Source organism: Xenia sp. Carnegie-2017, unplaced genomic scaffold, assembly GCF_021976095.1.
Source record: "Xenia sp. Carnegie-2017 unplaced genomic scaffold, XeniaSp_v1 HiC_scaffold_23, whole genome shotgun sequence".
NCBI lineage: Eukaryota > Metazoa > Cnidaria > Anthozoa > Malacalcyonacea > Xeniidae > Xenia > Xenia sp. Carnegie-2017.
Genome location: NW_025813486.1, coordinates 1,437,776 through 1,454,009, shown reverse-complemented (window position 1 = coordinate 1,454,009; position 16,234 = coordinate 1,437,776). Strand labels below are relative to the sequence as shown.

General features: G+C 35.3%; 1 protein-coding gene and 1 pseudogene across 1 annotated transcript; both read left to right on the top strand.

Annotated features, from left to right (window-relative positions):
• The first annotated feature begins 6 nt into the window (after positions 1-6).
• LOC124448920 lies at positions 7-1,917 on the top strand (annotated as a pseudogene).
• Positions 1,918-2,022: 105 nt separating this feature from the next.
• Positions 2,023-15,341, top strand: LOC124448921 (DNA (cytosine-5)-methyltransferase 1-like). Its single transcript, XM_046999873.1, is given in 18 exon segments — positions 2,023-2,066; positions 2,602-2,666; positions 3,662-3,736; positions 3,983-4,037; positions 4,172-4,262; positions 4,329-4,416; positions 5,403-5,476; positions 6,056-6,174; positions 6,915-6,986; positions 7,060-7,183; positions 7,269-7,552; positions 8,806-8,952; positions 9,460-9,627; positions 12,241-12,390; positions 12,549-12,721; positions 12,723-12,954; positions 13,020-13,136; positions 14,984-15,341. Coding segments are annotated over 17 exon segments (2,106 nt in total). The 5' UTR covers positions 2,023-2,066; positions 2,602-2,628; the 3' UTR covers positions 15,083-15,341.
• Positions 15,342-16,234: the final 893 nt, after the last annotated feature.

Below are 16,234 nucleotides of genomic sequence, written 5' to 3'. Positions count from 1 at the left end.
TTGTGGACATTAATGGATCGATGTGTGTTGTTTGGGATGTTTGAGCAAAAAGTTTCTTTTACAGAACGTGAAAGAACAAGTGAAAGAAATGAAAACTAAAAAAAAGAAGCAAAATAAATTGAAAGTTATTCCGGTTTGTAACTTCAGCTGTTTGTTTTTGGTATCTTACGTATAATGTTACAACTGTTTGTTTTGGTTTGTGTATAATACTCCAGACTAAATTATCATGGGTTGGCGAACCGCTGAAACATGAAGATAAAAAATGTTATTACAGTTGCGTGAAAGTAAACGATGAAGAGGTCAGTGCCTGCACAATTTATGTAGCTGGGTGGACCTGGGAACTAGCGTAGTTTATCTGTAAAGGGGGTGTATTCGGAAACCAGCGGAGTGTACCTGGGAACTGGCGGTGTGCAGTGAACTCTATAAATAACTGGAAGGCTAATTTTCCCGCCATTTTCGAAGGCGGCGCCGCAGGCGGGGTGTACCTGGGAACTAGTGAAGTGTACTTGGGAACAAAACAGTACATTTTTGTGGGGCTTCTAATTGCCCAGATTTTTGTGAAAATTTGTCTTATAAAATAATGTACATTTCTTTGAAGTTTAATGAAATAAAGGTCAATTAATAAATAGATATATTGTTGAAAAATTACTTAAAGTAGTTAATAATATAGTGTTGAATAAAAATGAAAGACGCCCAGTTGCATAATCTTGCTGTGCTAAATTTAAGATAATTGTAATGCTGCAGAACTGATTTATTTCATGATAATTATGACGCTTTTATCTATCATGAAGTACATTGCTCTATAAGGTAATTAACTTAATAATTTTATTTAAGATTTTCTATTCAAGATAAATTAGGTTGAAAGTGGGTTCACTTTAGACTTAATGGATGTTTACCTTAAATTAAATGAATTATTTGTCAACATTAGTTTCAATTCTCCATTTACTACCATTTAATTCTAATTCATTATACATCAACTAAAATTAAAAGGTAGTTAATGGAAAATTGAAACATTTTAAGGTTGATTTAAATTACTAGTCAAAACGCAGTATTTTTTTAAAACCTTGCACTATCGTTGGATCCCTAGTTTATACAATACATGTCTCATTACTGCTTAAGGTCAACATTGGCGACTACGTCAAACTGTGTCCAAATGACCCAAGAGTGCCGCTGTACATATGTAACGTCGTATCAATGTGGGAGGATTCCAAAGGGGAAAATGTTTCATGGGCGATGGATGAGGTAGGAAGACTAAGAACGAACATGTTAGATTTGTTTGAACAATCTCGTTTCTTCTGTCAAATGATTATCAGATTATCGAATTATTCATGTAAAATGGCTAAATCCACTCTCTTTTCAATGATTTTAGTCGTAGTAACGAAACCGTCCTTGGAAATACAGGAGATCCTATGGAATTGTTTATAGTTGATCAATGTGATGATAATCCTTTGGGCTCTATACTCTCGAAATGTTTTGTAAGAATTTCTCTTTTGCTGAAAATAATGATTCATCCAGTGTTATATGAGATCAATGATGATTCATCCAGTGTTATAGGAGATCAATGATGATTCATCCAGTGTTATATGAGATCAATGATGATTCATCCAGCGTTATAGGAGATCAATGATGAATCATCCAGTGTTATATGAGATCAATGATGATTCATCCATTGTTATATGAGATCAATGATGATTCATCCAGTGTTATAGGAGATCAATGATGTGTATCTGTGTAGGTTACTTACAAATCTCCTGGTGATGATTGGTTTAGTAAAGGGGGAGAGGAAGTGAAAGACAGTGAGACCGCTGAGGACGATGGGAATCATTTTTTCTATCAGATGTGGTGAGCCATATAAATATAAACACGTTCCTTGATTGATAAGTATGGTCTCCCCGTGTTATCTTGGTACGAGTGTTGAGCTTTGATGTAACTATTGATTTCAACATTCTCCCCACGATATTTTTATACGTAGGTTTTGGACGATTTGAACAACAACCCGAATACTACGGTAAAATGAGAGAAAATCGGGCTGCATCAGTTGTTTGAGGCAAGAGAAAATTTCCCAGGTATTTTGCCGTATAACCTTTACCTGCAGTGGCGGATAACAAATTACGAGGCCTGTAGGCTATGACAAAGTTAAAGGCCTTTAAGATATCTATTCCTTCCACTAAGTTCAGTTTTCCTTTTCCTTTCCATTTCCTGTTAGTAACCCTATAAGGTAAAAAATTGGGAAAATTCTTTTTAAAGTTAAACGAAATTTCAAAAATGATTGACATGGTCAGGGAAATAAGAAAAGTCGATACTTCATGAGCTCCGAACATTTAGCATTTGAACAGTAGATCGCACGAAAGTCATTTTCCCTCTGCATTCAATTGCTCGTAAGGTTTCAACAGCGTTAATTATCTAAGTTAAGCACATTTAGCCAGCCCGCAATAGCAAAAACGTTCAAATCCTAATTAAGTCCAGATACAACGGGCCTATCAAAAGCCTGGGCCTATAGACTTAAGCTTACTCAGCCTACTGGATAATCCCCCCCCCTTGTTTACCTGGTGTTGTGGGAAACTATTTTTTGAGATTTCAATTTTCTTTATGCCTGTTTAGCTTTCGATACCAAAACTTGGTGATATTATGGAGTCCGACGAGATGAGTTCGAGTAATTTCTACAGGTGTGTTGTACAATATTTTGTTACGAAGCAAGAAATCAGCAAAAATTGGTTCTAGTTTATTGCTATCCCAAAGCAAGCGATATCATGAATGTACGTAATCAGGGGAGATTTTATGAAATATGGGGAAGGGTGGCTCGTCCTCATCGCGTGAGATTTCTTGTAAGATTCGGGGGCTGTCTTTTGAAATATTGTAAAATTTGAATCTCAAGAAATTTATTTTAAGGAATCCTATCCTTAAAAAGTTAATGTGTATGCTTGGACATTTACTGTGCAGAAGTCCATCAAATAGTGATTATTTAACATTGACGGGGGTAGGCGTAGCTCACTCGCCTCCCTAGAGTCCGCCTCTCGAATGTAATCAAGAAATCAAAACAATTTTCAAGCAGTTTTATTTCCAGGAATATTTAACTATTTGCAACAATGTTTTTAAACAAAAGAAACTATTTTCAAACAAGCAAAGTCACGAAATGTACTAGTTTTAGCATTTCAATATTTTGGTTCGTGTTTGGAGCTTTACCTCAAAGCGAAGGCTTTTATGTAACAATACGTTGACGATATCCTGGAAATACGTTGACGATGTCCTGGAAATACGTTGACGATATCCTGGAAATACGGTGACGATTTCCTAGAAATACGTTGACGATATCTTGGAAATACGTTGACGATATCCTGGAAATACATTGACGATATCCTGGAAATACGGTGACGATGTCCTGGAAATACGTTGACGATATCCTGGAAATACGTTGACGATATCCTGGAAATACGTTGACGATTTCCTGGAAATACGTTGACGATTTCCTGGAAATACGTTGACGATTTCCTGGAAATACGTTGACGATATCCAGGAAATACGTTGACGATATCCAGGAAATACGTTGACGATATCCTGGAAATACGTTGACGATATCCTGGAAATAAACTCGTATCATTTCCTACACTTTATCCGTTACTGAATTCTTATGTATTTCTGAATGCTATAATTTCCTTGTTAGTTCCTTTTCACTTGACGGTGTTCAGTACAAACCAAGAGATTTTGTTTATCTTTTACCTGATGCATATGGATTTAGGTGAGGATTAGATTAGATCTTTCGGCGATTACACGTTTGATTTAGATGAGGATTAGATTATAGCTCTCGGAATTTTCAACCACAAACTGCGTCAACCGGTGAAGCTTTGTTGTTAAAATTTTTGGAGTTGACAAATGTGTTACAATCAGGTAGCGAAATAGGAATGAATAAGACAAAATATGGCTCTTTTAAAGCTATTTGAAATGGACGAAAACTGTAAGTTGATGTTTGTTTCATTGTGTTCAGAGTAAAACAAGAAGTTGACGAATTGAAGAATAGTATAAAGAAAGCGGACGAGAAAGTAAGTGGAATTTTTCATCTTTTGTGGACATTGTCTTAGCCAGGCCATAAGCTTCTTCCTGTTATGTGAATTTCACATCATTATGGTTGTTCATATTGAAAAATGTAGAAATAAAAAATGATCCTTTCATTTAGTATGACGACGATTTATATCCAGAGTTTTATCGTAAATCATCTGAATACATCAAAGGAAGCAATACAGATGTTTCACAACCATTTAGGATAGGTACATTTTTTTTCTTGTTTAAAACGTTTCTCGTCGATAAACTGGACTATTTATTACTTCGTGTAGGTGAAATATTATTAATTAGTAGAAAGGCGGGCTCATGTTTCAAGGAGGATTCTTCCAGCATCAAGCTTCGCGTGAGGAAGTTTTACAGGTATCAGTGACATGCGCATTTAACGTAGCTGTTATAGGATAAGTAGAAAGAAAAATGACTACCGCTAAGGTTGTCGAAACGTCAGTCAACAAACAACAAAAACAGTCCTTCTCAGGACTCTACTAACCTTGACGATCTTTGGGAGTTACGAAGTGGACAGACCACAACATAAGATCCCGCAATTTAGGTGAATTATTATGACAAGTTAGGATGGGTTGTAGTCTTTGAGAAAATTTTACATCTATTTATCTGTTTGTAGATGTAGGTCGTCCAGGTTAGTAGAGGCATGAGAAGGACTGTTGTTGTTGATGTTGACTGACGTTTCTTCGACCTTAGCGGTAATCAAGTGATGATGAAGATGACTACCGCTAAACGTCAGTCAACAACAACAGAAACAGTCCTTCTCAGGACTATAATAACCTGGGCAATCTACATCTACAAACATGTACCTATACATCCATTGTGACTAAGTAAGAAACTACGTAACACTGAGAGATACTTAACCCTGGTTTGAAGGATTACAGGAGGGTTGATAATTTGCCTACGTTATATCAATATACCATAGTATTCAACTAAAGATATTGTGAAGAGAGTGAACGCACTTCCTAAAAATCTCTTTCAAGCATGGTATAAAATAACAAAATTTAACCATAAAATGATGCGGCAACATTCACAATGTAGCCACTGCAATCTTTTCAAACTGTAGCACCCCGGTGCAAAATTATTCCTCGATTCCCCTCCCTACGTAAAATGGACAGTAAAACTTCTTGATGTTATATTGATTAAGGTTGGGTGCTTTCATGGAAGTTGCATTGGGTACATTTAGACAATGTATAACATTTAGAAAACATAACATTTTTACTTAATTAAAGCTAAGAATAATATTATATGTTTTAGTACTTTTGTTTCAATAATTTTTAAGTAAGTGTGTGAAATTGACAATTGTAGTGACATTTTCTCCGTGACGAGTCATTTCGACGTTTTAGGCCAGAAAATACTCACAAAGGAGTAAAATGCGGATATCAAGCTGATTTTAATCTTTTGTATTGGAGTTGTGAAGGTAGTGTATGTTACTGCGTTTAGTTGAAGAATTATTGTTTAATTGAAACATTATTGTTTAATTGAAGAATCATTGTTTAATTGAAGAATCATTGTTTAATTGAAGAATCATTGTTTAATTGAAGCATTCTTGCTTAAATGAAGCATTATTATTTAATTGAAGAATCATTGTTTAATTGAAGAATCATTGTTTAATTGAAGAATCATTGTTTAATTGAAGCATTCTTGCTTAAATGAAGCATTATTATTTAATTGAAGAATCATTGTTTAATTGAAGAATCATTGTTTAATTGAAGAATCATTGTGTAATTGAAGCGTTATTGTCTAATTAAAGAATTATTGCTTGATGAGTGAATTATTTGATTGCAAAATTATGGCATTATTGTTTAAATAGGAATTTTTCACTTTGATTAAAAAATATTGTATATTTTGAGCATTATTGCTAAATTAGAGCAATGTTTGATAAAAAAAATTATGGTTTAATTAAAGCATTATTGGTTAATCAAAGCATACTTATTTCAAGAACAACATCGATCGTGGGTTTTTTTTGACATATTTTCCTTTGTTATCTCCTTTCCAGAAGCGACAGTCAATGTGACGTCATTGATGGGCAAATGTTTTGTGTCATATGATGCTGATTTGACAACCACTGTTAAGGAGTACACTTCTAAAGGAACTGATCGTTTTTATTACAGAGAGGTAGAAATATTGATTTTGTAACGTTCATCAATAGTGAAAATCCGTGTTCAACTGGTACATTTTTCATGTGTATTATTATCATTATTTAATAACATACAGGGTGTATCAAAAAAGAAAACCTTTAGAAATTAACGTGTTGTGATGATTTCAGTTCCTATCACAATGTTACGTCTACGGATGCATAAAATATTGTCGACTGCGTTCATAAATTATACATATTTTTGTTACAAGAACGAAAGCTTTTCTGTTCCTAGAATTTAACGTACTTCAATTTACAAAACGCGTAGTGTCCTTCACCAGTAGGATAAGTATAATGATCAAGCATTGAAAATTTATCATAGGTTAATTTCTAAAAGCCTTTTTGATACGTCGTGTAAATATTGTGATAGGTAATCAGGTATATTCAACATTTAGAAACTTTAACGAATTGTTTTAGTCTAATTTAGTACAAATAGTTATTAAAATGATGTAATAATATATTTAATAGTTTCTGTTTTTAATTTGAATGCTTTAAACTATTTAAATGACGATAATTAAATCAACAACATTTCAAAACATGAAAAGAAAAGCTGTTGACGTATACACTGTGACCCAGTCTTTTATTTAACTGTAATTTGCACCTCGTTTTCCTTGCCTGCAGCACCCAATGTGTTAATAATTAAATAATTATAATAATTATAGTAATTTATACCTACGATAGAAATTATATCACTCGTTTTTGCTTTATTTTGTTGCGTTAGGCATACAACGCCGAAACTCGAGAGTTTGAAGATATACCGAACGAAGCTAGAAGACAATCTTACAAAGGAAAAGTTAGTTGAAGTTTTTTTTTCTTTATTTTAGCCATGTTTTTCCTCAACTTTTATATTTTTGTTACCAGGGAAGGGAAAGGAAAAAGTAAACAAAGATGTCTTCCCATGCTGATGAAAAACATCGATGACAGAAAATGGTGATGAAATGAAGGAGGTGGGTCAACTACGAACACTCGATGTGTTTGCTGGATGTGGAGGTACATATATGGATTACATGACTCACACAATGTACCAACTTCAACAAAGTACTTGTCAATAATAATGACAAATAATTTAATGTAGGTTTATCAGAAGGTCTTCATCAAGCTGGGATCGCTAAAACCCGCTGGGCAATCGAGAAGGATGAACCGGCGGCTCAGGCATTTCGCGCCAACAACACCGATACAATTGTCTTTACGGATGATTGCAACGATCTTCTGAAACTAGCCATGGATGGCGAAACTGAGAATACACGTGGTCAGCGGTTACCCAAACAAGGAGAGGTGGAATTATTGTGCGGAGGTCCTCCCTGTCAAGGATTTAGTGGCATGAATCGGTTTAGCTCCAGAGAGTATTCTTGCTTTAAGGTTTGTGTTTAACAATAAAGGCATTTTTTGCCTATGATGTAGTAGAAACGCAGTGTATTTTCGGGAGTATATCTATATTCTTACAGCTCTTAAGCATGGTTGTCATTAAGTCGCTTAAGTCATTCCGAATCTTTCCGAGTCTTTCCGAGTTGTTTTGTTGTTTTTCAAAACGTCTGGGACGACTCAACTCACTCAAGCTATGTAATTTTCATATATTCGTACTAGCACTGCCGAGAGACTGCTTAATTAATTTTTACGCGAAACATTTAAAAATGGCGGCTGCTGTTTATGAAAGACAAAGTCTTTTGGTTGGTTATTTGCTTCTTAAAATCGTTTTGCGCCGTAAAAAGGTAGCTTGCATTTCTCAACGGTTGTTTCGGTCGTCCGGATAGAGCAAAGTTCTATCCATGCGACCCTGGTCGTTTTAGTCATGTGAGTCATTTGAGGTCATCCCTGTCGCCTCTGAAATGTTCTCATACAGTCACACGGGTCGTCTGTGAAATTTTGGCACGACTGAAACGACTATGACGACTTTATGAGAACCAGGCTTTAAATACTCTGAAGCAGGATGTTCTACGTTACAAGACCGACTTTTTATAATGCCTTTATTTAATTAAAATGCCTACAGTTTTAACTGCACTGACATTTTTCGTTGTCACACGGTTTCGACCTTTCATATATATATTTATACCCTGATGTACACGAAACACCTTTCTTATACATATTTCACTAAAACAGTGGAGTAACACACTCACCTTAATGTACGCTCCTGCTTTGAAGTGAGGCATTTTATACCCTGATGTACACGAAACACCTTTCATTTCCAGGGCATGTAGTTATAATTTCATCGCTCTCAAATACGTTATTCTTGTCTGTGGCTGATCTAGGGTACGTCAAAATACATTACAGCGGTACATTTTGGCATATATTTTCATATTCAGAGGCCAATTCATTGGTAAACTTATATTTTTTAGAAATTCAAAACCAACAGTGTTTTTCTGAAAGTACTTTAAATTTAAAATTGAGGAGCTACAATTTATTTTGACGAATGCTAGATCCGCCACTGATTGTTGTGTATGATAAAAAACTTATACGTCATCCAGACTAAATCAGACACGAATGCTTGCGTTACTTTTGTTGAAATGTGAGTTGCAAAATTAGAGCTGCATTGTAATCCCGCTTCTGACATTTTTTTGCCGACGCGCTCGAAACGAGGCTTTCCGTATCTACCATCTTTCATGTTTTCATTTTAGAACTCTCTCGTCGCGACCTTTCTCAGCTACTGCGACTATTATCGTCCAAAATATTTTCTCCTCGAAAACGTTCGAAATTTTGTATCATACAAAAAGAGCATGGTGTTGAAACTTACTTTGAGATGTTTGTTGAAGATGGGGTACCAGGTATTAGACCCTATGATATTGCTGTTAATGGTTTACATTCTGTTGTGTGTTATTCTAAATAAAGATGAGAAGTCAGGTATAGTGACCCCACGATAGTGCTGTTAATGATTTACATTATGTTGGGTATTAATCTTTATTATACCTGTTGCAACCGTTTGTATTAAACACATGGATTGATGAGGGGTCATTTATTAGCATCCCTCCAGCTTGGCAGGAGGTTTGGTAATTTCTCTAAGAAATATCATTATACCAAGCAATTGTACTGAGCTTATAATAAAAAAATATCTCGGTAATCATGGTATCGAAGAGTGACAGAATTATAAAAAGTCTAACTTTTCACGGGTACAACCAATAAGTAGCTAAGAAAGTATAGTCTAAACAAGAGCAACCCCCCCGTGCAAAATTATCCTGAACCCCCCTGATTAAACAGACATGGCTGGCAATGTTTCGTAAACAAGCATATCAACATCACGACAAAGAGATCACAAATTTTTCCTCTCATTTTAGTGTACGTTTGGTATCCTGCAAGCGGGCAGCTATGGTGTACCCCAAACACGAAGGCGGGCCATCATAATGGCGGCTGCCCCAGGGCATCAGTTGCCGATGTATCCGGAGCCAACACATTGTTTTCATCCAAGAGCCTGCAAACTTAATGTGGTTGTTGATGATAACAAGGTAATCATAAAATTATCATCTCATGTTGTGTGTTGTTCCATTCAATTTACTGAAGATAGTTTGCAATCCACCTTTTCGACGGTAGACACGCACACGTTTAAAAATACGAAATCAAATTACAAAATTCGGACAATCAAATGGTCGGACATAGTATTGTATATGTAGAGTAGTGGCAATAAAATGGTTAGGTTTAGGAGATGCTTTTGAGTTTTGGGGCATTTTGAATCTGATTCTAGTTATTCAGACAGATTATTTATAAAGGCAGGAGGCATAACAGTAAATATTAACCAATTTGCGTTAGAAAAGCATAATGATTGAAGAAAGCTTGAATACTGGCATGTTGTCGCGTTAATGACTTTTGTGTAAGGATTGTTACGGGCCTTACGGTGTGATTTAAGAATTTCCAGGACGGATTCCAGCTGCATAAAGCACAAAAAAGGAAGCCATACAAATTTTTGAACTGTTTCGCTGTCTTCTAAGCACTATTATTATTATTGATGCATAAAATCTCCCTAAAACTGGCTTTTCACATTCATTTACGCGTTATATACGTAAATATGTAATTTTAAACTATAGCTATAAATTTCAATGTATGAAATTACGATGACGCTAAATGATAACATAAAACATTGTCTTATTATGAATATGTGTTAATTATATTCAAAGGCAGTCGTAAATCTCATCTGGAATCTCTTGATACATCGAATGATAAACATAAAAGTGACAGTTAAAAATAATTCTTCAATTTTCTTCGCTCGATGCAGCTAAAATCAGATCTGGATATTCTTTGGTAGGGTGGTTTCTTACAACGAAATGCACAGAACATGCATTTACGTAGTAACTTTGACGGCTGTCTCTATGCGATCAAAAGAAATCCGAAAAGTGTACTGTTTAATCGCAAAATTACTTGAGAAGAGAAGTTACTTTCTAGATTGAATCATGAAAATATTGTTAAGTAAAAAGAAATTTGCCATCCAAATAGAATTAAAATTTTATGACATAAGGGTTGAAAGCGAGTTTCAATTTAGACGATACAAGTTGCGTGGCTTATTAAATCTTAATTTTAGAAACTATTATAAAAAATTAGAAAATCCCTTTTTTCCAAGAAGCCTATGGATACTCTCGTTCATTATGGGAGAATTATGAGAAAGTTACATTGTAAAAGGTAACGAGTAAAAAAACGTGTTTACAATTGGTTTAAATTATAATTCAAGAAGCCAGGAGTTGTTTTAAGCTTTGTGGTATCCTTGGATGTTCTAGTTTCTTTTATGATAAGAACTCTTGTAAACAAAAAGATAAAATTCGAAAGCAAAAAACCCCGTTTTCGGTCCATGCTTCCCGATACCTTCTTAAGCGTAAGGCACTAGAACGCCGCATGTTAACGTTTCGGTAGGAGATTTCGGCTCCTCCACGCTATCCTACTTGGGAGATGCCAATAGCAAGCTTCCGCTATTGACCCCAGACCCCGAGATCACCTGCGATAGGCTTTGCTCGGGGTACGCAGGGAGAGTGCGGTCGCCACCGAAGTGTGGGCCCCTAAGCCACTGCATACTATATCGCACCCAGCTTCCACTGCTAGTTGACATCTACTATATGAAGTTTTAGCTTTATATATATATACATAAATTCAAAGCCTTACGAAAGTTGTGGTATTATTAATGTCACTACTGCGCATGCGCAGATTGTTTCTTTGATAAGTTGTGACTAAGTGAGCTAGTTGCCACAAATGTAGTGCAAGTACATCTAGTTAGTCGTTGCCATGACTATGAACAATTGGTCAGTGGACTGCGCATGCCTAGCGCATGCGCAGATGATTCTCCATTAAATTGCTAATAAGCATGCTATTTACTTCAAAATCGATGCTAGTAGATGCAGTTGGTCGTTGCCATGACCATGAACAGCCAGCTGGTCAAGTCGACTGCGCATGCTCGAGCAGACTGCGCATGCGCAGATATATATCTGAAAATTTGTTACTGAGCGAGTAATTACTCCATAGTACATACAGTTGGTCGTTGCCATGACCATGAACTTGGAGAGTTGGTGGAGTTGACTACGCATGCTCAGATTGATTCTCAATTAATTTGTGACGGAGCGAGCTCTGAAATTGGGACTTGTAGATGCGCTTAGCAAGTTTTCAATCATATATTTATGGCATGCTCTTTGTCTTCTTAAGCTTGTTTTGTTATGGCACTCGTAATATCCGCGACAACGTTAGAGATGTTTTTAATTTTCTCCATAACTTTGTACCTGCATATTGCATGTCATATCCAAGCTTTCCTTTGATTTGACGGAAAATGGTTTTTATTCACTCTTACACTTTCTGTCTTTATAATTAGTCGTTCTGTATTTCTAAAATAAGATTTACAAATGCCCAAGAGCATCTTCTTTCTTTTTATTGCCACTATTCTACATAAAAATACTATGTCCGACCATTTGATTGTCTGAATTTTGTAATTTGATCTCGTATTTTTCCTCTTATGTGTTGTGTAGCGATGTTTTATTTTATTGACCATCGTGACCAATTTTACATAAAATAAAACAACATTAACTACGTTGAGATTATAACTATCTCAATTTTCATGTTTACATGAATCTGATTTTTTATGTTTGTAGTTTGCATCAAATATCACGAGAAATGATTCTGCTCCATATCGTACAGTGACGGTACGAGATGCTTTGTCAGATTTACCAGAAATCAGAAACGGTGCAAAGGCAATAGAAATATCATACGATGGAGATGCACAGTCCCACTTCCAGAGACAGGTTGATACCTCGTAGTCCCGCTTCGTAGTAGTCTTTCATATATGGATTAACTTTCGTATCGATAGCCATTTATAATTTTATTACATCTGATATCAGATCTTCACACTATTCTTAAACTGCATTAAATACAACATAAAAGCTGACAATTCTGTTTACAGATCCGTATGTATAATGAAAACACCGTGTTGCGTGATCACGTGTGCAAAGAGATGACGTCATTGGTCGTTGCTAGGATACAGCGTATTCCCCAAGTACCTGGATCCGATTGGCGTGACTTACCGAACATATGTGTTCGCCTGGCAGATGGGAAATATACGGAGAAATTGCGTTACACATAAGGATAAAAAGAATGGCACTAGTTCATCCGGGCAACAACGTGGTGTATGTAGCTGTGTTGAGGGCGTCCCCTGTGATCCACAGGATAGACAATTTAACACCCTTATCCCATGGTGTTTACCTCATACTGGTAACAGACACAATCACTGGGCTGGTCTCTATGGAAGACTGGAGTGGGATGGCTATTTCAGTACGACTATAACGAATCCTGAACCGATGGGAAAACAGGTGACCAAAACCTGTCAATTTTCTATTGTTATTGACTTTAAAAGTTTGAGATTTATTTTCTTTAGGGACGTGTTCTTCATCCCTGCCAACATCGAGTTGTGAGCGTGCGTGAATGCGCTCGTTCCCAGGGTTTTCCAGATACTTACTGCTTTAAAGGAGATGTTCTTGATAAACATAGACAGGTATGAAGACTGTAGTGCGCATGCCTTTGTGTGATTCGGACCCAGTTCACACATCATCCGTTAATTTTGAATATGGTGTGAAAGTCGTACGGCTTGGGGTCATGTTTATACTACACTGGTTTGAAAAATTTAAACGCTAACAGTAATTGAAAACAGTATGTCTATCTGCATGAGTTTGATTTGAAACGGTGTGTCTATCTGTAGGAGTTTCATTGAAAACATTATGTTTATCTGCATGAGTTTTATTGGAAACGGTGTGTCTATCTGTAAGAGTTTCATTGAAAACAGTATGTTTATCTGCATGAGTTTTATTGGAAACGGTGTGTCTATCTGTAAGAGTTTCATTGAAAACAGTATGTTTATCTGCATGAGTTTATTGGAAACGGTGTGTCTATCTGTAAGAGTTTCATTGAAAACAGTATGTTTATCTGCATGAGTTTAATTTGAAACGGTGTGTCTATCTGTAAGAGTTTCATTGAAAACAGTATGTTTATCTGCATGAGTTTAATTTGAAACGGTGTGTCTATCTGTAAGAGTTTCATTGAAAACAGTATGTTTATCTGCATGAGTTTAATTTGAAACGGTGTGTCTATCTGTAAGAGTTTCATTGAAAACAGTATGTTTATCTGCATGAGTTTAATTTGAAACGGTGTGTCTATCTGTAAGAGTTTCATTGAAAACAGTATGTTTATCTGCATGAGTTTAATTTGAAACGGTGTGTCTATCTGTAAGAGTTTCATTGAAAACAGTATGTTTATCTGCATGAGTTTAATTTGAAACGGTGTGTCTATCTGTAAGAGTTTCATTGAAAACAGTATGTTTATCTGCATGAGTTTAATTTGAAACGGTGTGTCTATCTGTAAGAGTTTCATTGAAAACAGTATGTTTATCTGCATGAGTTTAATTTGAAACGGTGTGTCTATCTGTAAGAGTTTCATTGAAAACAGTATGTTTATCTGCATGAGTTTGATTTGAAACGGTGTGTCTATCTGTAGGAGTTTCATTGAAAACATTATGTTTATCTGCATGAGTTTTATTGGAAACGGTGTGTCTATCTGTAAGAGTTTCATTGAAAACAGTATGTTTATTTGCATGAGTTTAATTTGAAACGGTGTGTCTATCTGTAAGAGTTTCATTGAAAACAGTATGTTTATCTGCATGAGTTTAATTTGAAACGGTGTGTCTATCTGTAAGAGTTTCATTGAAAACAGTATGTTTATCTGCATGAGTTTGATTTGAAACGGTGTGTCTATCTGTAAGAGTTTCATTGAAAACAGTATGTTTATCTGCATGAGTTTGATTTGAAACGGTGTGTCTATCTGTAAGAGTTTCATTGAAAACAGTATGTTTATCTGCATGAGTTTGATTTGAAACGGTGTGTCTATCTGTAGGAGTTTCATTGAAAACATTATGTTTATCTGCATGAGTTTTATTGGAAACGGTGTGTCTATCTGTAAGAGTTTCATTGAAAACAGTATGTTTATCTGCATGAGTTTAATTTGAAACGGTGTGTCTATCTGGAGTTTCATTGAAAACAGTATGTTTATCTGCATGAGTTTAATTTGAAACGGTGTGTCTATCTGTAAGAGTTTCATTGAAAACAGTATGTTTATCTGCAAGAGTTTGATTGGAAACGGTGTGTCTATCTGTAAGAATTTCATTGAAAAACAGTATGTCTAACTTAACCATATGAATTTTATCGCAATTTTGCGAAACCTGTTAAAAATACATGGTGCAGCCTGGATATTTAAGGAGCCTTATATCACAGAATTTTGCAACAGCATCTTGTTAAATCTTTGTTATAAAGCATATTGATATGCTAGATCAATGTTATATTTTTTTATTAGATTGGTAATGCAGTACCTCCCCCTATGGCCAAAGCTATTGGCTTGGAGATCAAGAAATGTTTGATAAATTCGGCAATTGATCAAATTCATCTACAATAGCACTACACATTAATTTCAACTTGATTTAATCCGCCACATCTTTAGCTTATAGTTTTAATCATTTTTGCCATATTTCTTTTCTCAATGTGTTAGAAAGAGTTAGTGATGTAGGTTTATCTAATTGCTAGTGACTTTTATGAAGTGTTTTAGTCCATTTTTCAAATAGCAGCAGTTATTTAAATCGATTTAACTTTTGTACTAAGTTTTATATTTTCAATTTTTCTAACTGTTGATGCTTTACACAATTTAAATAGAAAAATAAAGCTATGTTTTATGTAAAAACAAGGCGTTCACTGTACATGATCTTTGGTCGACAAAAGTTCAGCAAGTTTGGATGACATATTTTAATATTTATTTATGTTATTTAATATTTTAAGTGTGGCGTTATGGAAGCGTTTGTTGAATTTACTTCCAGGAACAATAACTAGCATGAAAATATCATGGAGAATGATTAAGTTTGAAAAGTCAATTGAAGACTAAAAATTTACTATCGTATATCTCTAGTAGAAAAATATCCCTCACAATTGCATTTTATAATGCTTAAGACCGATGATTTGAAACAGAAAAATGATCGCACATCATTACAATGCTTGTTTAGTTATCAGAAACATCACAGAGTAAGAAGGACTTAAAATTCGTGTACAATAACCTGAACCGAGTTAGCCCACTTCAAAATTGCGTTTGTATGTAAAAGGTTTGAATGTTAACTACAGCTTGATAATCTTTTGGGAATTCTTGTCGTTCGTGTTTGTTTATTGCAAACTTGCGACATGACTCGTTTACAAAATCAATCCTATTTTAACTCAGTCTTTGGTCAACCTCAGTACTAAGCTCCACTGCAAAACTCTCGTCTCTCTTTTCCATCTTCATTCTTGCCTGCAACACCCGAAAATTTTTTCAAAGGTTTTGCCTAAAATAATGGTGTTTCGTTCGTAAAACTTTCGTTTATTTCCTTGTTTAAGCGCTTTTTAAGATAAAATTTGAGACGTTTTTGAAAGGCTTTTGGCATTAAAAATGATTCAAGAAAGCCGACCAGAGCATGTTTCTCAAAGGAAAAAAGTTTTAGCTGAAAAACTTTCAAAGGTAAACTTGCTGTCAAGACAAGACGTTCAAGTTTGACAACCAAAATAACAGTTCTCTTCTGTTGAATAG